The sequence below is a fragment of the Malaclemys terrapin genome, chromosome 8, assembly GCF_027887155.1.
Source record: "Malaclemys terrapin pileata isolate rMalTer1 chromosome 8, rMalTer1.hap1, whole genome shotgun sequence".
NCBI lineage: Eukaryota > Metazoa > Chordata > Testudines > Emydidae > Malaclemys > Malaclemys terrapin.
The window spans coordinates 47,096,088-47,118,914 of NC_071512.1; the positions used below are offsets into that span (position 1 = coordinate 47,096,088).

Below are 22,827 nucleotides of genomic sequence, written 5' to 3' on the forward strand. Positions count from 1 at the left end.
ATTTTTTTACCCAAGGGACTCCATGAAATCCACCAGGGACTTCCTTACTCTTATCAATTTTACATGGAAGGCACTATGGTGATAGACAGGTAGAGAGACAGAGAGATGCTGAAAGGAAGGTTATAATATTTCCCCCCCCCCCCCAAATTTAATAGCAAATATTTCATGCAACCCTTATAATAAAGAACAACATGCTAGGTGGTCACAGGAATTCATTTTATTGCTTGTTATGTAGTACATCAATAGAGACCTGGCTGCTCGCAACAGGTCAGGTATACCACCTGATGGGCATTGGTATTAGCAGGAACAGTGTGTTAGAGAAGCAAGTTTTTGTTCCTAGAGTAAAGCTACCTTGATAAGAAGGCAGTATGTGTTTCCCTTCCACACCCTTCCCAAGTCTGTGCTTATTATTAATGCAATTAGTTAGTATCATGTGATCCTATAATGAAACCTTCTACTTTACTGCATAGCTTCAAGTGGCAGAGTGAAAGGCCTGGTCTACCCACAAACTGGAAATGGCTTAATTAAACCAGTTTAGTGAAACTATTGCAATCCCCTTAGTGAACTTTAAGGGTGCCTAGTTTAGGTTAGCTTCAGCCTGTTAGCTTTTTCCTAATTCATTTAAACTGAACTGAACTAAGTCGCTCTTAAAAGAGGTTCCATACAGAAGCTAGCTCCAGTTTTATTAAGTCAGTTTAAATTCACACTTTTAGTTAAATGTAGTGTAACTTGCAGGGGGGCAGGAACAATTTATAGGAGGAGCTGAGACCCATTGAACCAAACTGTAAACCCTGGATATAATGGAAACCATTCAAGCCAGAGCGTGCAGCAGCACCCCTAGTTCCAGCAGCTATGGTAATTTGCTGCGTGGATAAGGGCAAAGTTACTGTAGAAACTGTAGTTCTTAACTTCCTGAATTTGGTGGTTTTAAAATCTCATATGTGGCACTAAGAGTTTTTACACTGAATTCCCTCAAACACTAAGGAAAAAAGATACACCATCAAATACTTTCCCATTTCATAGGCTTCAGTCCCTTTCCACCAGGGCCCAGAAGACGATATGTAAAAGTTATGCAAGCACCATAGAAATTATATACCTATAATGTGTTGCACTTATGATGGTCTCAAAAACTTTTCCGTCCCTCTCCTAATCTAACAACTTTTCCAACACCTGTCTCCCTCCTTTCATATATCATAAAAATAGCATAAAAATCTGTCAAAGCCAATGAGCGTTATAGTCTAGAAGGTGGCTCTAAGCATATAATCATGAATAGCAGCTGTTTGGAAATCAGTATTTTGTTAGCACTGTGAAAGTGTTATTGGCAGTACCATGAATATTACAAAACTGCACATACATCAACCATCAGGTGTAGGCATCAGTCAGTTTAAAAATTTGTGTATTTCTTTAAGACAATCAAAACAATTGGGCCCCTTGATAAGCACCAACCACACATCTCTTTACACAGGGCCGGTGCAAGGAAGTTTCACGCCCTAGGCAAAACTTCCACCTTGCGCCCCCCCCATCCTGGGAGCTCCCTCCCCCGCAGCAGCTATCCCCCCTCCACGGAAGCTAACCCCGCCCGGGGAGACCCCCCTCCACGGAAGCTAACCCCGCCCGGGGAGCCCGCCTCCACAGCAGCTAACCCTGCCTGGGGAGCCCCCACCGCGGCAGCTAACCCCGCTTGGGGAGCCCACTCCAGTTCACCTTGGCTCCGCCTCCTCCGCTGAGCACGCAGCGCCACTCTAATTCTCCTCCCCTCCCAGGCTTGCGGCGCCGATTGGAGGAGACTTAGAACGGGGGCTGTGTGCTCAGCGGAGGAGGCAGAGTGGAGGTGATCTTGGGCGGGGACTGGTTCCCCTGTGTGCCCCCCTCCCCCGTTACTGCGGGCGGCCCTCCCTGCGCTCCCCCCTCGCCCCAGCTCACCTCCACTCCACCTCCCCGCCTGAGCGGGCTTTTAGGCGCCCCCAACCACTAGGCGCCCTAGGCGGCCGCCTAGTTTGCCTAAATGGTTGCACCAGCCCTGTCTTTACATTTAAAACCAAGTGCTTTCAATTACTAGAGTCTCTCAAGATGCATCTTGAACTCACATGAACTTGTGTTTTATGTTCCTGTAATTAACAAAAACAAACAAACAAAAAGATCAAACTGACATTTCTGAAGCTTGCCAAAAATATGTTTTCAGACTGAGTTGGGAGTTTGCCAAGTCTGAGCCTGAAAACAATTCATTATGAGAAACCAAAGATAGAAATTTGTACTGAAAAAAACCTCCCATCTCAGTCTTGACTATAGAATCAGTAATGCAACACTAACAAAAATACAGCTTTTGCCATGGCTTTGGGCCAGATACCGTTTATCTCAACTGAGAATCTGGCCTTTTATTAACAGGCTAGTTGATGAGTGACTCAAGCTGTTGTTGTATCTTTTCTCAGGAAACAAGAAGCAAGTTACCCAGCAGGCCAAGTAACTGGCAACATTGTGCACGAATCATGGAAAGGCCAGAATAGATTACAAGAGTTATCCCACCCACCATGCATTTGGCAGGTTTGCTACCCTGTAAGTCCCACGAATGGTTTGTCTAAGTGTTGGAGAGCTGCAGTGATGAGGGCCGCCTGGTATGTTGGTCAATGAGGTGTTTCATGACAGACAAAGCTAATGGGGGTTGAAGTGGAAGTTGAGCTTCAGTTGTGTCTCTGAACTCCCAAGACGTCAGCCCTGGATTGTGAGGCCTTTGAGAAGTTAGCTTGTGCAGGAAGGGAGTTTTATCCTTGACTTCGGTGGGAAGAGAGTTAGGCCAAAGCTGAGTGCTTCTGAAAACTCCACCCAGCCTCTTTCAGTACTGGGGTGGACTGAGATTTCTTGACTGGGTTGATTGAAGTTGGCTGGGGTTGATTGAGGCTCCACTTCAGGTCCAACTCTAGGTCCAAACTAAATGTACAGTTCGAAACTTTAGAAGGTAGGCCTCACTTTCTTGCATTGCAGGGAGAAGGACACAGCACACTTTACAGATATTGATAAGCCCTGGTCTGTACAGATATTGATAGGGCCTGGTCTGTAATTGCTGGCTTGCAAAAACTGGTCTGTGTTTCTGCCCCTACTGTCATTTCAGATCTTGCTTTCAAATATGAAATGGGGAGGTTTGGAGTAACAGAAACAGTCTCTCACACTAAGGCCTAGTCTACTCCCAGCTTTTGTACCAGTATAACTATGTTGGGTAAGGGAGCAACTGTTTACTAAAATAGTTATACCAGTACAACCCCCAGTGTGGAGGCAGTTATAACAGTATAGATTATTCCCCTTCCCATATATAGGAAGCAGCAATAGTGGCATAAAAGGTGCCTTATTTCATTAAAGTCATGTCAACGCTGAGGCTTGTACTGGTAAAATGATATCAGTACAGTCAAAGGGGTACAACTTTTGTGTATAGACAAGCCCTCGGCATTTAAACAGAGCCCAAATCAACAGATCAAAGTGAAGCTGCCTAAGGGATTTAGTAACACAACCTCATGTTAATTGAAATGGGAGCAGAGTTTAGGCCCAGAAGGGACCACCCAACCATCTAGTCTGACCTAAACCCATAGCTTTGCTAGAGAGCTCCAATCAAATGGGCCGATTTTAAAAAGTGATGATGAGCAGCCACAATGTTAGTTAGTGCCAGTCAGCAGCTGCAGATGCTCAGCACCTCTCTGGATCAGACCCATGGACTGGTATATGGCAAGGAGGTTGTTATTTTTTAAGGGAAAGACTTCTATAGAGGGCAGAGCATCACATCACATTGCTGAGACCTGACATAGGACAGAGCTCAGGACTACTGGAGACTAACAAAAATTGCAGCAAAGAGAGCAATGAGACCAAAGATTTTAAGCAAATATGAAACCAGGTAGTTGTTTGAAGAGTCGTGCACCACTCGTGTTCTTGTGGGTTTGATGATCCGTGCCTTTTGGGTCAGGATGGCATTTCTGGCTCCATCCCACTTCCCAGGGCCGGTCAAGCGGAACTGGAAGGGGCTGCAGGGGCCAAAGTAAATCATCAGGGCCAGTTTGGGATCCTTCAGAAGCAGCGGAAGGATTCTGGGTCTTGCATCTGAGCCCTCGGCGAGCTCATCCAGATATTCAATGTGATCGGTTTGCAATGTCTGGCTGCGGCTGGTACCAAACCTTAGGAGAGAGCAAAGAAAGAGATGCCCCACAACTGTCATAACTGTTCAGTGATCCATGTACATTGAATCTGATGCTCCTGATTCATACAGTGCTAAAGGGATGTCATGTAGAGAACTGGCAAATACCACGCTAACCTATTGCTTTGCATTGCAAATAATATCAGCCTACCTAGTGCATTTCTCATACCTTAGACAATCTTAATCCCTTTCAACTGCAGTTGAGTCCCCATTATGGGCCCAAAGGGACAGATTTTCAGAACTGTGTGCATATAAACCACCTACATGTAACAGGTCATTAAGAATGGTGCTGTTCTGGCTGGAGTGGTGTACACATTTTTGCAAGCAAACCCTAAGGATCACAGCCTCATAGTAGTCAGAGATGGAAAAGAGCTGTTCTACTCAGACCATCTTCTTACACTCCCCAAAACTCTATAATATGTAATATAAGGCCAGACGGGACCACCAATCTGCTAGTATGACCTCCTGTATATCTCAGGGGCACTAACACCACCCAGCACCCACCACCCAACAACCAAAATTAGACCACAGTATTACAGCCCACAGGTGACTACCGGTGATTTCAGGTTAACATTAGAAAAATGGAAACCTTTTCAATTCAAAAGACACCCTGTGAAATATTTCGGGCTGGAATGAGCAGAACTTTATGTGAAAAATTATTGCTATGCATTCAGTGCTTGGACATGATAGCAATGGACACTACAGATAAACTTTCAACTCCAATTTTTGCAACTTGCTGAGCCCTTAACTCTTGGCACCTCAACTATTAGATGCACAGATTAACATTTCCAGAGGACCAGCATGTGGTATAAGCTTCATATTTTTGCAGGATAAGGAAGCTAGTGAGCTTGGCCATCTTCTACTCTAGCTGCCTTCTCAATGAGGTTTCTCTCTGATCAACAAAATAAACTATGTGAAAGACCCTTGGGGAAATTCGTATAGACTCTCTGATGAGGATTTGTAATTGACCAAAAGGGCATGTGGTTTAAGGCTGATGAATATAATATCCAACACCCACCAATCTGAAGGAGGATAAAACCCACTGCCACTCTTACACAGGAGTGAAAAGGGAGATGGCAGACACACCACAGGGAGGCTGGATCTAAAGACAGTAGCAGCGGAGTTCTTCTGGAAAGTAGTCTGAAAGGTGTCCTGGTTTCCTTTCAGTGCAAGCATGAGAATGGCATTTCATTGCCACAAAATAGCAAAAGGCATCCTTGGCTAGTTTGGGGTTATGTTCATCACTGGCTACTAGGAATACTCAAGAGACTACACTGATATATGCGGTTGACGTGGTTCCCTAATCCTTTTCCTGGGGGCAGTGGAATTGTGGTTAAAGTAAAGCAAGCATGGTTAAAATATTCAGTCTGGAGGGAATACACACACAGGTCTGGCAGCCAGGAAAGAAACGAGGGGAACCCAAATACTCAAGGCATTTGGAATATCTGCCAGTCATTGAACAGATGGAGTATATTTTAAACACATGAAGACATGAATGCCAGCCAAAGCTTCTAGAAGACTTTGCACTGTATTTTCTCAGGAGCATGAGAGGAAGGAGGAATACAATTTCCGCTATATGTATAAACTGCTCCCATGATCAGTGGAGAATAGTAATATTAATTAGGTGGTGTTTCATACCACTTGATCCTCTTCTCTTTCCTCTTGACAATGTCCGTCATCATGGTGTTCTCGGAGGGCAGCTCAGTCAGCCCTAGCAAATTAAAGTGGCTAATAAGTAACAAGAATTACGGAGGGACCCAAGCTTCGAAGTTCAGAGCTGGATTTGGGAAGCTTCCTGCCCTGATCTGTTACATCAAGTAGTTTGCAGGTTCCACTACAGATGCTTAAAAGTGTTGCTTTGTCGAGGCCTCTGCAGCAAAGGGGACTGAATTCTCCATCGTGCTGCTCTAGTTTTGCCATGGGGACTGTGACAAGACAAATTCTTTTAATCTGCCCTTGTGGCATCTGGCTCCAATTCAGCCTTGGGTCTCTGAGGCCCATCATCCAAGTTACTTAAGCTCCTAACTTCCACTGACTTCAGTGGAATACCTTGGCAGATCTGGGCCTCAGTGCTTTCACAAACCCTCATTAAACCTTACAACAGAGCACTTCTGTTAGACAGGGACATATTGTTACATATAAGTAGCAAATCCTAGCTTATGGCTGGCTGAAATCAATCATGTGGCAAGACAGTGCATTTTTCTAGTTGATCTCCTTAGTGAGGAGTTTGGTTTAAACTATTAAACTCTCAGAAGGGGAAGAAAAGCTTTTTCTTCTCCTCTAATTCCACCTTTCCTTTACAATGTTAGTTTAAAAGGATAATACCTAAATTACAATACACTGCCAGCAGCTTTTGTTTCTGTAGCACCATCAATGCTCATGACGCTTTACAGAGAAGTTCTTGCAAGTATACAGAGAGCTGCTCAATGAGACAGAATTATAATGACACTGCAGTTCCCTGCTTTCAGATCTCCAGCAGTAAGCTACATTAGAGATTAATACATGTTAAAGCTGATGGGACCATTGTGATCATGTTGTTAGACCTCCTGCATCACACAGGCCAGGGAGTTTCACCCTGTTATTCCTGTATCCAGCCTATAACTTGTGGTTGAGCTAGATTAGAGCAGTTAATTACCCTCACCGTTAAAAAAAAAAATCAGAAGTGGTCTGTGCAGACTGAGCATGCTAACGAGGGATGTTAAGGAGTCAGTCCCATGAATGGGAGTCAACAAATGTGAAACTTTTGAATTTAGAACCTGCATTGGCGTCCTTTGCCATTCTCTCCCTGTCCTGTATTCCCATGTATCAGTCTTATCTAAATCAAACATGTAAGCACCTTGCAGCAGGGATGATAAGCCAAATTGAACCCCGATGCAAAGGGCACTAGTATTGATTTCATTGGCAGTTGTACCCACTTAAGGCTAAATCTGGTCACACATTTGGCATGTTGGCAATTATTAAGCATGTATCACAGCATGTCCGTCCACTTACCTTTAAAGACTCTTGTAGCCCAGCGAGCCTGCAGCTCTGCATTTGGCATGATGGGCCCAAGCGGCTGTATGAGGCCAATGACAGCCAGCGTTGGCTTCTCCAGCGTAGGGGGGAAGACATGTTTGTACAACGCGACCTCGTTGTTTTCCACTTTGATGATTGACTGCTCCAGGAAGGGGAACGAGAAGCTGTAGCCAGTGGCAAAGATGACAACATCCACGTTCTCCTCCATAGTCCCATCTTCAAAGATGGCAGCAGTTTCGGTGAACTCCTTCACAATGGGCTTCACCACCACGCTGCCACAGAGGATGCGGCTTGGAAGGTCATCATTGAACACTGGCTCTTTCATCAGGGCTCTGGAAGGAAACAAGATGGTGGAGGTGTCTGGTTTTTTGAGGCCATGCAAACATTTTTGGGGGGGATAGGGCTGCAAGTGGCCCCATCCCTGAATGTTTGTTTAAATCACTTGGTGGTGGCAGCAATACCGTACAAGGACAAGGTAAGGAATTTGTGCCTTGGGGAAGTTTTAACCTAAGCTGATGGAATATAAGTTTAGGGGGTCTTTCATGCAGGTCCCCACATCTGTACCCCAGAGTTCAGAGTGGGAAAGGAACTTTGACAGCAGCAATGGTGATATATTTGGAAGTTAAGGTCGAAAGTTTCAAGCATCCACAAATTTGATGCATCCTCAGCCTGATTTCCAGGGGTGTTGAGCACCCACAGCTCCGACTGAAATAAGTTAACAGGTGCTGCAGGTCAGAAAGCGAGGCCTAAGGTGGCTCAGACTGGCTACCCAAAAACTGAGGTGATCCAAGGGAGACATTTTTGACCATTTTCTCCTGCACCAGAAGGAGATTAGTTCCACATACACTTCTACCCTGATATAACGCAGTCCTCGGGAGCCAAAAAAATCTTACCACGTTATAGGTGAAACCACGTTACATCAAACTTGCTTTGGCCTCGAGCATTTCCATTATTAATAGTCAGCAAACATGCCTGGCCTTGCCCCCTATCCAACCCCTACCTACTTCCCGCCCCCTGACTGACCTCTCATAACCCCTGACCCATCCAACCCCCCCACTTCTTGTCCCCTGTCTATCCCCTCCAGAGACCCATGCCCCTAACCACCCCTCCCAAGACCCACCTCCTATCTAAGACCCCCTGCCCCTTGTCCCCTCACCGCCTCCTCCAGAGACCCCCCTCCCGTACCTAATCACCCTCAGGACTCCCACGCCCTATCCAATGCCCCCGTTCCCCGTCACCTGACCGCCCCACCCCCAGAATCTCCGAACCATCCAACCCCCCCACTCAGTGTCCCCTGACCGCCCCCCGAGACCCTCTGCCCCTTATCCAACCCCTTGGCCCTGGCCCGGCACCATTAACATGTCGCTCAGAGCAGCGTGTTGGAGCCAGACATGCTGACGCACTGATCCACCGGAGCGCACAGCCCCGCCCCCGCAGAGCGCTGCTTTACCGCATTATATCCAAATTCTCGTTATATCGGGGTAGAGGTGTATCTAAGCCTTTGAATGTCTAAAGACTTGAATCAACTGTTTTATAAAATCTAAATAAATATTTGCTCTTTCCTGGCAGGAATTGGGTTCCCAAGAGCATTTTCCACATAGTTTTGGAACAGAGCTGAGCACTTGCCAAGGAACCACCCTCCTCCAACTCCTCTCCCTCCTCCCTGGACATTTATTTTCCTGGAGAAGGTACATGTTTTGATCTTGGACCCTTTCCTGGCATTTTAAGCAGAGATAGGCCCAACCCTTCACATGTGAATCCAGATTTCAAACAATCCCAGTGTTTTGGGGGGTTAAGATTGGAGGGTTAGTTTGGTCTACTGCAGGATTAAAAAAGAATTACACATGTGTGTGGATAATGAAAACATCCAAAAGTATAAACCCTCATGCTTCAAGGCATAATCTGACCACTAAGTGATGGCGGTTAGGAAGAAACTTTCCCATGATTGTCCATAATTGCCCACTACAGAATTTCTTGCACCTTCCCCTGAAGCATATGGTCCTGGCCAGTGTCAGAGACAGACTGGGGTAGAGGGACCTCAGGTCTGATCTAGTCTGGCCAGTCCTATATTCAGTAAGAGTTTAGCCTGAGTAAGGAGTGAGTGAAGCATGAGTGAGGACAGAGTATGGCCTCATAATAATTACATGATTCAGATTCCTTTCCCTCTCCACCTACCCATAGATCAGCTGCACGTTAAAAGTGCGTACCTGTTCTGAGGTACCAAGCCATAGTTTTCATGGTTAAACCATTGGTTCATCTTCTGTTCATACACCCGTTTCAAAAGGGGCCAAGGCAGGACACTTCTGATCAGATTGCTAAATCGGGTGTGAAATACAGTGTCCCAAGGGTAGCCGTCGTCGTAGACACGGCTCATTACCCATGAGCCTCCTCTGGTGCTGATGAACACCTACAGGGCAATACAGAATTCCACTTTAAGCAGTGACAGACTTCCACAGCATGTGCATTGTCTGCATGGCAAATCTCAGCCTAGGTTTATCTCCAGACATTGAACATCATCTCCTGCTTGAGGCTACCGAGGTCAAAACAATAGAGAAACAATGTCTCAGAACAGAGTCAGGGGGCTGGGAAAAAACACCCACTTGAGATTACTTTACATTGCTGTGGAGGCTGTTTCTAGATGTACCAATCTCAAAGGAAGGGTGATCTTGTGTAACTCAGGAGAGCTGGGTTTGGCTCCAGCCTCCCTTTGTGACCTTGGGGAAATTGCTTAACTTCTCCTTGCCTCAGTGTCCCATCTGTGCAATGGGGATAACACCACTTCTTTTCTCCCACCCTTTGTCTGTCTTGTCTTTTTAAATTGTAGACTGGTCTGAGTGCAGGACCTTTTGCTGTGTGTATGTACTGGGCCTAGCACACTGGAACTTTGTTTGCAGGTGGGGCCACTAGGCCCTACAGAAATACGTAGAATAAACAGTCAAAATAATAGCAACCAATCGTTAGAGGCTTTTTTTCCTGCTCCAGAGAAGCAGAGATTTGGGCTTTAATGCCTGGAATGCTGAGTATTCTAGGTGATTGCTGCTTTTAACAAGTCTCTGGGCCACAGTATACTGATGTGGCGTTTAATTTACTTACATGCCACATCAGTATATGTTATGGATAGAGTATATGGATGCCTTCCACTGCCCTCACCCCAAATCACAAGGGTAGCAGGCTAAGTCACACTACCCGTTTGGCTCTCTGACAGAGCTCCACGGCAATATCCGATGCAGAGTTCCCCATTCCAATCACCACGACCGTCTTCCCCTGAAATCCTTCGGGGCTCTTGTACTCCCGGCTGTGGAAATATTGGCCCTTGAATTTTTCAATACCTACGAGGAGAGAAGGAAGGATTGGAATCTCAGTGCAGAGATGGGTTTTAAACTGCTAACGCTCAGGTATGTGATTGAACCTAGGTCCTGGGTGGGCGGGGCTAACCCGCTTGTGCCGCCATGGCTTCACCGCTAGTGTTACTCAGTCTAGCTTTGATCTAGCTGGGGTACACATACTGCAATCACACCTCCCGATTACAGTGTAGACACCCTTAGCGCCAGATTTGGGGCATCTTAAAATTCTGGGCCATTTGGCTGCAGGTTTTGTGGCGTTGTCAATTGGTTTGGCCTCTTATGAATATAAAATTCAGAACCAAGTTTGTATTTCAACCCTCCTGCCTCCTCCCAGAGTTTAGAGACATTGAGCTGTAGGGTGTTTGGCTTGAGAAGACGTCTAGGTATGCTTTACTAGAAACAAAAATGAGAAGTTTCAGTGGAGAGCAGTGCCTTTCATTCGTGGACGCATTGGGTGTAGCCCTCAGGCCCTCTTCCACTTGCTGTGTACTGCTCATGCAGTGAACAGGATGAATGTTGATCGAAAGGGCAGGAGATCCTCCTCCCCCCCTCCCCCCCGCTGCACACCATTCTTTGGAGGTGTGGGAGGGATATGCTGGGGCAGGGCAGAGCACTGGATGCAGGTGGCATAACATGGCAGCTCTGAAGCTGCTTTAAGTTACCCCAGGGGCTATTATGTTCCTCATCTGGTCCAGAACTGGGGGAATGGAAAGGTGGCCCCCCACTCCTGAGCTGCACTGAGTATGCACTCATTGCTATAGAGGTTTGAGCCCTTTGTCTGCAAGCATTTCTCACTCTCAGAGTTAATTGGGTGGGGATGCCAGCTGGCCTGTGTCAAGTGTTAAAAACAGAGCAAATATTTGAATGTGCCTGGTATGTTCGACTAATCCACTCAAAGGCCTAGCTGCGTGTTTGTGCCAAACTTTGTGTTTGTGCCTGATGTATGTTTGTGCCAAACTTTGATCGTGCCAACAATTTTGCTTCACTACCAGGAAAAACCATTCCGCTAAAGTAGAAACTGAACGAAAATTTGTCCAAAACCAACTGACCCCAAACATTACTTTTACTGGAAGAGCTGAAAATATTGGAGAGGGTGAGAATTTAAACATTGTGACTGAGATTTTTCAGGGCAAAAAGAAGAGAAGGAAGAAGAAAGCTAGCAGAGAAAAGAAGAATCGGTATGTAAAATATGGCAGTGGAGGTGCTATTATATATATAAAATACACAGCAATATAGGAGAGACAACGGAATCAAACAGATAACAGCTTCTTGAGTTGAACCCTGCATTGTTCATGGCCAGGTATTTGTTGAATGTATAGAATTTCGCAATGCTCTTGCTTTAAATTAGTCTTGTTGTATCAGGAAAGCAAACAGCTGGGCCCTATCTAGCACACATTGAAGTGAATGGAAAGATATCCATTGGCTTCAGAGGATGTGGGATCCAGGCCCATCTGCTTGCTGAAGTAATGATTTGGATAATCCAATAACCGTAGTGCTTCCAAGGGACTAAAGCCTCAAGAAAGACAAGAAGGAATAATCAGATCCGGAGGAACCATTAAACTGGTCATGCAGCGAGCCATAGGCTCTCACTCCAATACAGGAATATAAACAATTGTCCCTAGCTGTTCCTGGTTTTGTACCTTGTTAACCTGGACCCCAAATACACCCTGTAGGAGGGCTTTGCAAACACAGCTCTTACCAGGAAACGACTGCACTGGGATAAAGGATTCTATATGGTGACCCATGCACACCATAACGGCATCAAACATGGTGGATTCTTGCTTTCCATCACTCTCGGTGACAACAATCCACTGGCCGGTGGTAGAGAAATCCTGGCATTTTCTTACACTGATGACTGTGGTCTGAAAGTAAACCCGAGAAAATATATCAGTGCTTTGGCCCCAGCACCATGTGTTAGAGGTGATCTATTGTGACTCACATACTCAGAAGAGCTCAGAAACTAGGAGTGAACTGGGCTCCACATTCAGGTTTGACTTTAAGCAGGAATGTCAACCGTGTAATTTACAGGCCAGAAATGGGTACATTTAATCCAGCCTGCTTGACAGATCCAGACTTTCCAGAATGCAAGCTTTCATTTAACTAACAAGGAAGATTGTAGCCCTTACGGCTGCAAACATAACCTTCCAGCTGTGAATGGAACATAGTACTGCCGTAGCCTGAAACAACTCAGAGACAAGTGAATTGATCCAGTTCACCTTAACTGGGAATTAACTCTTATGCCTTATGGTGACATTTGGCTGTGTCTACACTAGGGTTTCATGCCAAAAGTTTCCCCCCATTGCTCCCACTCCACTGGTGGTAGCAATGATGGCAATGCTAGACTGATCAGGTTCTTGTTGCTGCCGTCTTTTATTACCTGTTGCCTAGCACTACTCAGAGCAGATCTGGATGACAGAATGATAAAAATGTTACCTGACACCAATATTTCATCACACTATGTCTCCCACTGTTGCTACCAGCTTTTATTACCTGTTGCCTAGCATCGCTCAGAGCAGGTCTGGGTGACAGAGTGGTAAAAATGTTGCTAACACTAGTAGAGTTGAACTGCTGGTAGCAACAGTGAAAAATTCTGGCTAAAAGCCTACTGTAGACAAGAGCTGAAAGGGGAAAGTTTTCAGATAGCTTAGGTTGCAACTGTGCATCTTGTTTGCACACACAATTACTACACCTGTGCATGCAAAATGGCCAACTGCATGTGCAAACACCAAAACAAAGTTCAGACTGCTTACTTGACATGGCAAAGAAAATAAATCTTTCTTGGGGTTGTTTTATCACTTAACAGACCTAATTATGAGATGTATGGATGGATGATATTTAAGAAGTTATGTATCTGAACCAAAAACCCTAACCCTCCCCCCCCCACACACACTCAATGTGTGGTGGACATCCTGTTTACAAGTAAAGACAATGGATTGGAAGTGTATTGCACCCTGGCTCTTTCATTGAGGAGATGAACTAGCAGCGTGTTGTCTTATGAAAGGAGGGTTACAGCCCACCTGGCTGGAAAACACTGCAAAAACTTTGGGGGAGCTCAACTGCATTAAATTAAACTTACACTTGATTTCCCTATGAACCTGTCTAAGTGCTGGGTGTGAGGGGGAGCAGTGATCTGAGGTGGGATTGGTAAACTGGGGTACACTGCTTCTTTCGTAGCAGCACAGCAGTGAATTCTGTGAGCATGCAGTGGACTAGGGGCTGGACACTCCAGAGAGATGCTCAGAAGTTGGAGTACACCTATCGCTAACCTGCGGGGAGGAGAGCACAGACCTAGAGGGCATTGCTTGTGTTGCCCATGGAGTCAAGGAGCTGATGCCCAGCTGGTATGGGGCTTGCTCATGCAAAGGGCAGACAGTAGCAAGGTGCCTCACAGCCCTGGGTACCTCTGGGGAGCATCACAGACCTAATTAATTGTGCAATTTTTGCCCTTGTAATAGAATGAGTTGGATTCACCTGGTTTAAAGCAATTTTAGAAACCCAAAGGAAAATGATGCTTTGGTCTCTTTATCCTATCCACTAGCCTGATCTCTTCACACTGTTCCTTGTCCTGACATCCTGTGCTTTTTGTGGGGTAGAAACAGGGGTTGGGACTGAATCCATGAGAAAAAGGCCAGAATCCTTCCAGTGTCCCCTCTCACTATCGAGCGCCTGGTCAGAATTTTGGCCGATCATCTACCCTGTTGAATCTGAATCCGCTTAGCATCTAATCCATGCCCCTGCTGCCCTTTCCCCTGTCGCCACATTGTCCCTTTTCAGTCACCCTGTGACAGTCTCATCTCTCTTCCATAATATTGGCTTCTGCCAACCTTCCCCAGGTCCTCCACCCAGCAGAGTATTATCAGAAAGCAATCTGTTCCCCAGTAGCCAGATCAGCTATAGTTCTAGAGACATAAGGTGCTGGAGATAATATCGTTTACTGGACCAATTTCTGTTGGTGAGACACACAAGCTTTTGAGCTTATGCAGAGCTCTTCTTCAATGTAAGCTCGAAAGCATGTCTCTCTCACCAGTCAAAACTGGTCCACTAGAAATATTACCTCCCCCACTTTATTTTGCATATATCCTGGGACCAACATGGCTACAACAACAATGCATACAGCTGCAGTTCTACACACATGCAGAATCGGTAGGTTACGTTATGTAACAAGCCATTCTGAAGTTGTGCTCGCTCTCATGCAGACTTTACTTTTGTTCTTTCTTATTTTGCTGTTTTCCTTAACCTAAAAGACAAGTTATACAGCCTGTAAGTAGCTGGCTTTTGTGTATAGGAAATAAATAAGTAGCAGGACCCTATTTTAATAGGACATACCTTGAACCTGATGTATTTCAGAAGATCAAAGCGCTTTGCGTACAGTTTCAAATATTCCAGGAATCTGGTGTTGTGCAGGAAGTTTGGAAAGTGTTCTGGCATCGGAAAGTCACTGAAGCACGACATCTCCTTGGAGGAATTGGTGAATACAGATTGGTAGATACTGGCTCTGCCTTCCTCTACCTTTTCCTAGAAAACATCAGACAAGCAAATGTGTATTTTAAAATGTTACTAGATAGTGCAAATCTGCAGTTTTCCATGTTGCTGTGTGATGCTCAATGACTCTGAAGGTTTGTGATAGCCCGATGCAGTGTGTGGGCTCTCACTTCTGTCTAAGCTTCCCAATGCAGAGCCAAAGTGATCTCTCTTGCCACAAGTTTTTCTTTGTAGCAAATGTTCTCCTTTGTGAGGATGGTCTTGTAGTTAAGAGTCTGTGCTGGAACTCAGGAGACGTGAATTGCAGACACACTATGACACCTTGTGGAAGTCACTTAGGTCCAGATCCAATGGAAGTTAGGAGCCTAAATACCTTTGAGGATCTCTCTGGGCCTCTGTTTCCCATCTGTAAAATGGGGACGATGCCATTGCCTTTCTCCTGTGCTTTGTCTATTGAGATTTTTAAGTTCTTTGAGGATGTCTCACTTGGTGTATGTACAGTACTAACACAATGGAACCTTGTTGGGGCATCTAGATGCTGCTGTGATACAAATAATAAACAACAGTACACATGAATGGCTGCTGTTGTAGCAACTCTTATGACTTGTAAGTGGTCTTTGCACACTTGGTTCATGGTGTTACTGAAGTTTGAACAGGTCATTATTTCATGGCCATCTAAGATCATTTACAGTCCACTCCCATGTTGCAAGACTTCTGCAAGACTCATTTGTGTCCTAAGGGCTTCTTCATCCTTTGGCAGACATACAGGAAAAATATTACTTGCTTCAGCTCATCAGCACAGAATTGCATGTTTGCCCTAGTGTCCATAGACTATTTACACTGGCACCATAATTCAGCTACATTTTTAACTGGGGGAATGGCATGTCTAATGAGGTTATTCTTCTAGGGCAAAATTTCATCCCTAGCATTACATGGTAGAGACCTCCTGTCAAACACAGCACAGTGTACATATGATTTATATTTAAAAAATTCCATCAAAACACTCCACAGTGTGCACAATTTTCTCCTTTGGGAGAGAGTGAGAGAAAGAATGAACCATACGTGACAGAACTTAGTCATGTCACTTAATGCATGACTGGAAGGTTCTCAGGTATTTTGGTAATGAAGATGGTGAGAACCTCTATAAAATGTCCATCAAGGCTGCATTTGATCCTTTCTATGAAGTATAAAATTAAACTCTATACTTACAAACACACATTTGGCATGATTTTGTCTCTTCTTGCTGGGGTGTTAGAGGAATTGCTGTGCATTACAGTGCTTGCAGTGTGGCTTCTAGCCACCACCAGTGCTGGGGCAATTTTTTCTTGGCAGGTGATTATTTAAACATTGCCCAAAACAGATCCCATTTGTTTATACACAGTCACTGAGACCCAGTTGAGAATTAACAGGTTATTGAATTCCAGAAGCCGTAGGGTTGCCAGTTTTGGTTGGACATATTCCTGGAGGTTTTATCATATAACAAATTAATCTTTAATTAAAAAATAATGTTTAATTTCTAGAGACTCCAGGACAATCCTGGAGGATTGGCAACTCCACCAGATACATTGCAGCTGGATCACTCTACTTACTTGACATGGCAAAGAAAATAAATCTTTCTTGGGTTGAAAAGAGGGGAGACTGCAACCAAGGTTCCTCTTTGTGTCAACTGGCAGAGGGCTCAGGGGTGCAAAAGGATTATAGGGATCCCCAAACTTGTCACGCTGTGTGCTGCCCTCCACTCCAGAGCCACAGTTGGGAGCTGGGGCCAGGAACGGGGCCATGGCTCCTGAGGGGGTGCACAAACAGAGGGAAGGGGGGGCCAAGGCTGGGACTGGAGCCATGGCGGGGAGCCAGGGGCCATGGTTGGGGGGGGCTGAGGGCCAACTGGGGGCTGGGTTGGGGCAGTGGCCAGGAGTGGAGCCATGGCTGGGCTGCAGTCAGTCAGGGGCTGAGGGTGGCGGAGGGACTGGGAGCGGAGCCATGACTGGGCCTGGTCAGGGCCGGGAGCTGGGGTGGCTGCTGGGTGCTGAACTGCGGCAGGGTCTGGGTAATGCTCCCTCCCAACCCGCCCTGTGGCAGCTGGCCTGTGCCCCGCTATGCCCCCTAAATGTTCCTCCACCGCCTTAGGGGGGGTGCACCCCACAGTTTAGGGACCACTGCCATAGCGTGTCATGTAATATCTCTACTGAAAGCCTGTTTCACACTGGTCACCATACCCACTGGGAGATGTATGTAACACTGTTGCTAGGCAAAAGCACAATGTAAAGTAAAACACAAGCCAAACAAGAAAACTTACCATCTCCCCCAAACTTTTAGGTTTTCTTTAGACATCACAAAGACACAGAAAAATGGCACATACTTTTATTTGTCTTTGCCTTGACTACATACTGTTCTCTCAACCTTCCCCCCCCCACAAAGGTTTCACTAGGGGGTAAACAAGCCACATTAGCATAATTAACTCACGGTGGGGAGATAAACAGTTATTCGGCCAGCTCTGAAAGTGAACATAAAAACAGTCTTCAGTAATTCGTTCTCCATTCAGTTACGTTTAAAGGACAGAGGGAAATAAATGAACTCTCAGACAAATTTTCGGACAGGCCACATTTAGTTGTTGAACGCAGGTGAAATGCAATGGAGATACACCGGCTTACCCCAGGTCTGAATATAACACAATGTCATCTTGATCTCAGGGAAATACAGCATGAGCCAGTACATTTACTTTTAGAATTGTTTGATTAAATGTAAAATGTGCATTCATGTACTGTTACATTTAACATATGTGAACACACAAAATGTGGGAAAATGCAAGAGCTAAGGTGACCAAAAAGAAAGAAATATTGAGCTTGGGTCCTTCATTTGTTGTTTTATGAAAAATGAACGAGACCGAAAAGGGTTTGATGGGGGAGGGAGGGGGCGGGAGTTTTGCTCCAGTGGGTTTTTTTACACTCTTGTCTAGTTTGAAAGACTCCTGGCAACTGGAGACCTACTAACATTACAACACAAATAGGCAAGAGAGGAAAAACTGGGCAACTGAGAGGAAAATGGACTAAAAGTTCACTTAGAGTGTTTAAATCTTCGCTTTGTTTGTTTTGGCTAACACCTATTTATCTCCAGTGTTTACTGGACACTTGGAAGGAAGAATGTCTTCATTAAACATTGAAAACCTCTTTCCATTAGAGCTCACAATGTACATCTCCAGCAAATGAACATAATTAAACTTCCTCCACCCCCTGTGAGTCCTCCTGCAAAACCAGGGGAGAGCATACTTGTCCTACCTAATATTTATACAGTAAAATCAAACAAAACAAAATCACCTTTACAAATAACAGCCCATTGCCCCCAGACTTTCAAGCCTGCCATAAGCATAAAAAAACAGCAAAAAAGAGGAGACATGCTTGTCACAAAATCCCTCTGCTAGTCATTTTCCAGGCTCCAGGGGCAAGTTCAAGAGCCAGGCTGCGATCAGTTGCTCCTGTCACAAAGGAGAACAGGGCTGGGCAGGGGGCAGCACAGAGAAGGAGTTAAAGAGCCTTGAAGTCTCAGAGATTTTCCCAGTGGTATGTCATAGATCACGTGTCACGTAACTATGGTTGCCAACCATCCAGGATTGTCCCGGAGTCTCCAGGAATTAAAGATTAATCTTTAATTCAAGATTATGTCATGTGAGGACACCTCCAGGAATATGTCCAACCAAAACTGGCAACCCAACCTATAATGTGTCTGTAACCATGACCACCCCCCATCACAGCTGTGCAGCCCTGCCCTGTACCATTAGCGATAAGCAGGCAGAGTTGTAGGAAAGAGATCTGTATTAGGCATGCTGAGAGGCCAGGGGTATGAACTGAGGCTCCAGGATGTGTGTGCAAGCAGCCTGGACCTGGCTTGCATTCCTGAATTCACACCGAACTAGGTTCCTCCTGAAGTGTGACCCTCTTTCTCTAGTTCCACTGATCAAACAACATGTCCCAGTGCCACTGGCATGGAACAGCTTCTGTGAGCTCCCAGACACCAGAAGGAATGTGCTACTGGGCTACTCCTCCCCCCCCTTCAGGATTTTTCCACCCACTGTTTCCCTTCTTTGCTTCCCTCTGTGCCTGACAGCAGAGGGGATCTTAGCCCCCTTAGGAAGGGCAGAACAGAGGAAGGTCCAGTTTACAAAAACAGCCAACGTGCCAACTCCACAGGCAATGAACCCCCCACTTACTTTGAATCTCCAGAGCCCCCCGATGTCGTTGCTTCTCTCGAAGCAGGTGGGCTGCAGTCCCTCATCCAGGCAGCACTTGATGGAGGTCAGTCCGCTCACGCCAGAGCCGATCACAGCAACTCTCTTGGCCATGGTGTGCTGGTGTTTGGGAGGATCACGCAGTCTGGTCAGTGCAAGGAATCACCAGGGAATGGGGTCCTCGTGGCTTCAGCAAAATGGTTTAGGAATTCAAGTCAGTGGGTCCTCTGTGGGAGGAGGATGGAATGGAGTCTTGAATGTTCAGGTGAGTTCTGAGTATTGCCAGTGCTGCTGTGAGCTTCCCAGCAGTGCCAGTGCCCAGTTGCCCCTTATAGTCCTTTCTGATTACCCAAATGGGATAAAGGGAGCCATCTGGTGGGGTGGGGAAGATGCTGAGAATGAACTAAGCTTTGTGGAGGGAGTACGTTAAATGTCGGGGACTCCAGAGCACAAGCTCAGTGGAAGGAGAGGGGCATAAGAGAAGGAGGCTCTGACTATGCTGGGGAGGTGGCCGTGAAGGGGTATGAGGTTAGGGCATGGTTAGGGGGACAGGATGAAGAGAATGGATGATTTGCGAGATCGGAGACATTTGGGGACAGGAGATAATGTATGGGAGCTGCAGGATAGGCACAGGGGATCTATAATAACTATACTGTGCACTCCCAGAGCGCTCTCCACCCTCAGGGTGCATCACAAACATGAGTAACTGAACCCCCACAAGAATAGTGTAAGGCTAGAAATGGAGAAACTGAGGCCAAATGAGTGGCCCAAATGAGGTGGGCCAAATGAGTGGCCCAAGCTCAGAGCTCTGTGGCAGCACTGAGAGTGGGGCCCAGGTCTCCAGCTTCCTAGCCCTGTTCATGAGTGAGGGAGTGTGACGTTGTGCAGTCTATATGGTTTTATAAAAACATAATAAGAAGTGAATATAATGTAACTGGAATATGCTTCATGCAAAAGGTCTCTGGCAAGGTATCATTACAAAGCTTATAATCTACTGAGTGTGATCATCCTATTTGTATAAATGTACCACTCTTGTATCTGAAACTAGAAATATGAAATATAACTCTGAGGGCCTATTGTAATTATGCAAAGTGTGGGCGATTAATGATGGTTTGGAATCTTGATGACTCCCATTAACCAGGACCATTGTCTGCAGATGGCTGTGTTTACCTGTTAGTCTTCCTGTATATGTGTGTGCTGGCAAGTGGGCAATGAAGGCTTGCAGTGACATGTGATCATGTCACCTGAACTGGAATCCATCTTTAACCTGGTGCTTTTCCAGTGAGGGGGGGTGGAAACCCAGAGGGACAAAGGGTTCACGCCTTATGCAAAAGATATATAAAGGGTTGGAACAGAACAAAGATGGGGAGGAGCCATCATGAAGAATCCGCTAGCTATCACCTGAGCTGTAACAAGAATTGTGCCCAGGCCTGGAAGGTGTCCAGTCTGAGAAAAAGCTTACTGAAGCATCTCTGAGGGTGAGATTATCTGTATTCAGTTTGATTAGACATAGATTTGCGCATTTTATTTTATTTTGTTTGGTGACTTACTTTGTTCTGTCTGTTACTACTTGGAACCACTTAAATCCTATTTTCTATTTAATTTAATTTTAAATTATTCTATTCTATTTATTTTCTATTATTATTTAATAAAATCACTTTTTTCCTTATTAATTAACTCAGAGTATGTATTAATACCTGGGGGAGCAAACAGCTGTGCATATCTCTCTATCAGTGTTATAGAGGGCGAACAATTTAGGAGTTTGCCCTGCATAAGCTTTATGCAGGGTAAAACGGATTTATCTGGGTTTAGACCCCATTGGGAGTTGGGCATCTGAGTGCTAAAGACAAGCACACTTTTGTGAGCTGTTTTCAGGTAAACTTGCAGCTTTGGGACAAGTGATTCAGACCCTGGGTCTGTGTTGGAGCAGATGGGAGTGTCTGGCTCAGCAAGACAGGGTGCTGGAGTCCTGAGCTGGCAGGGAAAACAGAAGCAGAGGTAGTCTTGGTACGTCAGGTGGCAGCTGCCAAGGGGGTTTCTGTAATCCAACCTGTCACAGGGAGTTTGGGGAGAAAGGTAGGGAGAAGGAAAGGAATTGAGAGCAGGATGCAGGGATGAGTGAGAGGTGAGGTGAAGGCTGGATTTAAGGAGGAATTGGGAGGAAGACTGAAGGAGCGGTAGGGAAGGTGCGCAGGAGGTCAAGGAGACTTCAGGAAAGGGAGGGAAACAGGGAACAAACTGAGGGTGAAAGAGGAGAGAAGACATGATGTGGGAGGGAAAATAACAAAGTGAAGTGTGAGGACCAATCAGAATAGCTGTTTGAAAAGAAAGGAGAGCAGGAAAGAGATCAATGCAAGGGAAAAAACGCAGGATTCTACAGTAAACTGTGATCCAGGGAAAAGATACTGAAACGAGTGTAAGATCCAGCATACAAGGAAAGAAAGGGGCATGAAGGGAATGAAAAAATGAAGAGACGGAGGAGTGAAACCAGAGGTGTCATTTGATTTCTATATTTTGGGGGCCAGCTCCAGCCAGGCCAACAGGGCCAGGTGTGGGGGGGGAAATTCCACACCTGCCCAAGGCTTGTTGTTTGGGGGGCAGCACCCCTCCTGCCCTTCCTCCCCCAAACTACACCCTTTGCTGTGAAACCAGGAAAGACATGGGGCGGTAAAAATAAATGGATTTGGAGAAAGACTGCAAAAAAACAACATACAAACACTGTTTGAGCTATACTATGTGTGTATTCCCCCCCAATCCCCTATTCATGATCCCACCTGACTGCTCTCATCCCATTGGCTTGCCCCTTTATCCCCAAATGCAACCCCATTATGTGCCCCAAAACACAACTTTCATAGGTCTACCTGCTGTAACTACAAAAACAACAAGGAGTCTGGTGGCACCTTAAAGACTAACCGATTTATTTGGGCATAAGCTTTCGTGGGTAAAAACCTCACTTCTTCAGATGCATCACCCTGCTGTAACTAGAGTCCCTCTCCGCCTTGGGTTAGAGACCCAGAGGCAGCAGCTCAGAAGGTAATTGTAGTTTATAGCTAAGCCATGCTGTCTGAATCCCCTCCCCCCCATTTCTCTTCCTCCTATTTTGTCTTTCCATTTCTTACCTGTTTTTCCCTTCCTCTATGGAGCAGGCAAGCTGTCTCTTTACAGGCTGCTGGGTAGGAAGATTAACACACCCTAACAGAGCAAGGGGCTTTATACTTGGGAGGAGTTAACTTTTCCCTTTCACAGTGTTTATCTCACTGCTCAGACACGTGCCCTGTGGGCTCCTGGTAGAGAGGACCGAAACAGTCGCTGGGAGTTTGGGCTCTGGAGGATCTGTCTTGTGAACCCTGAATCAAAAGCAAACCAGAAGCCTGGAGATAGGGGAAATGGGAGCATAGTTTGTCTACACTGGGAAATTGACGGGAATAATTTTTCCCTGCGTACACAAATCCTTAGAGCCCATTGGCAAGGTACTCCCATGACTCCTCTCAGCTCTGGGACCCTCATGGCTAAGTTTTTATTAATTTTAATACATTTTTAATTAAATTCAATACATGAATAAAAAAGAGAACATTGGACTGGGAGTCCAC

At 45.7% G+C, this 22,827-nt stretch overlaps 1 protein-coding gene and 1 long non-coding RNA gene across 2 annotated transcripts in view; one reads left to right on the forward strand and one right to left on the reverse strand.

Moving 5' to 3' along the window:
- Window positions 1-202: 202 nt before the first annotated feature.
- On the reverse strand, window positions 203-22,443 carry LOC128841568 (dimethylaniline monooxygenase [N-oxide-forming] 2-like). Its single transcript, XM_054036706.1, has 9 exons — window positions 22,357-22,443; window positions 19,220-19,464; window positions 14,860-15,048; window positions 12,233-12,395; window positions 10,376-10,518; window positions 9,397-9,596; window positions 7,166-7,521; window positions 5,813-5,885; window positions 203-4,154 (listed from the first exon to the last, which is right to left on the reverse strand). The coding sequence occupies exons 2-9, from the start codon at window positions 19,349-19,351 to the stop codon at window positions 3,806-3,808; spliced, it is 1,605 nt and encodes a 534-aa protein (XP_053892681.1). The 5' UTR covers window positions 19,352-19,464; window positions 22,357-22,443; the 3' UTR covers window positions 203-3,805.
- Window positions 20,656-22,827, forward strand: part of LOC128841572 (uncharacterized) — a 60,185-nt gene continuing 58,013 nt past the window's right edge. Inside the window, exon 1 of the long non-coding RNA XR_008445876.1 lies at window positions 20,656-20,715. This is a non-coding gene — a long non-coding RNA (uncharacterized LOC128841572). The remainder of the gene's footprint in view (window positions 20,716-22,827) is intronic.

Coding starts and splice junctions, on each gene's coding strand:
- LOC128841568 (XM_054036706.1), bottom strand. CDS start 19,351: ATGGCCAAGAGAGTTGCTGTGATCGGCTCTGGCGTGAGCGGACTGACC. Junction 9,597..10,375: donor TCTGTCAGAGAGCCAAACGG/GTAGTGTGACTT, acceptor ATTGCCCTGTAG/GTGTTCATCAGCACCAGAGG. Junction 4,155..5,812: donor AAAGAGAAGAGGATCAAGTG/GTATGAAACACC, acceptor CTCTCTCCTAAG/GTTTGGTACCAGCCGCAGCC.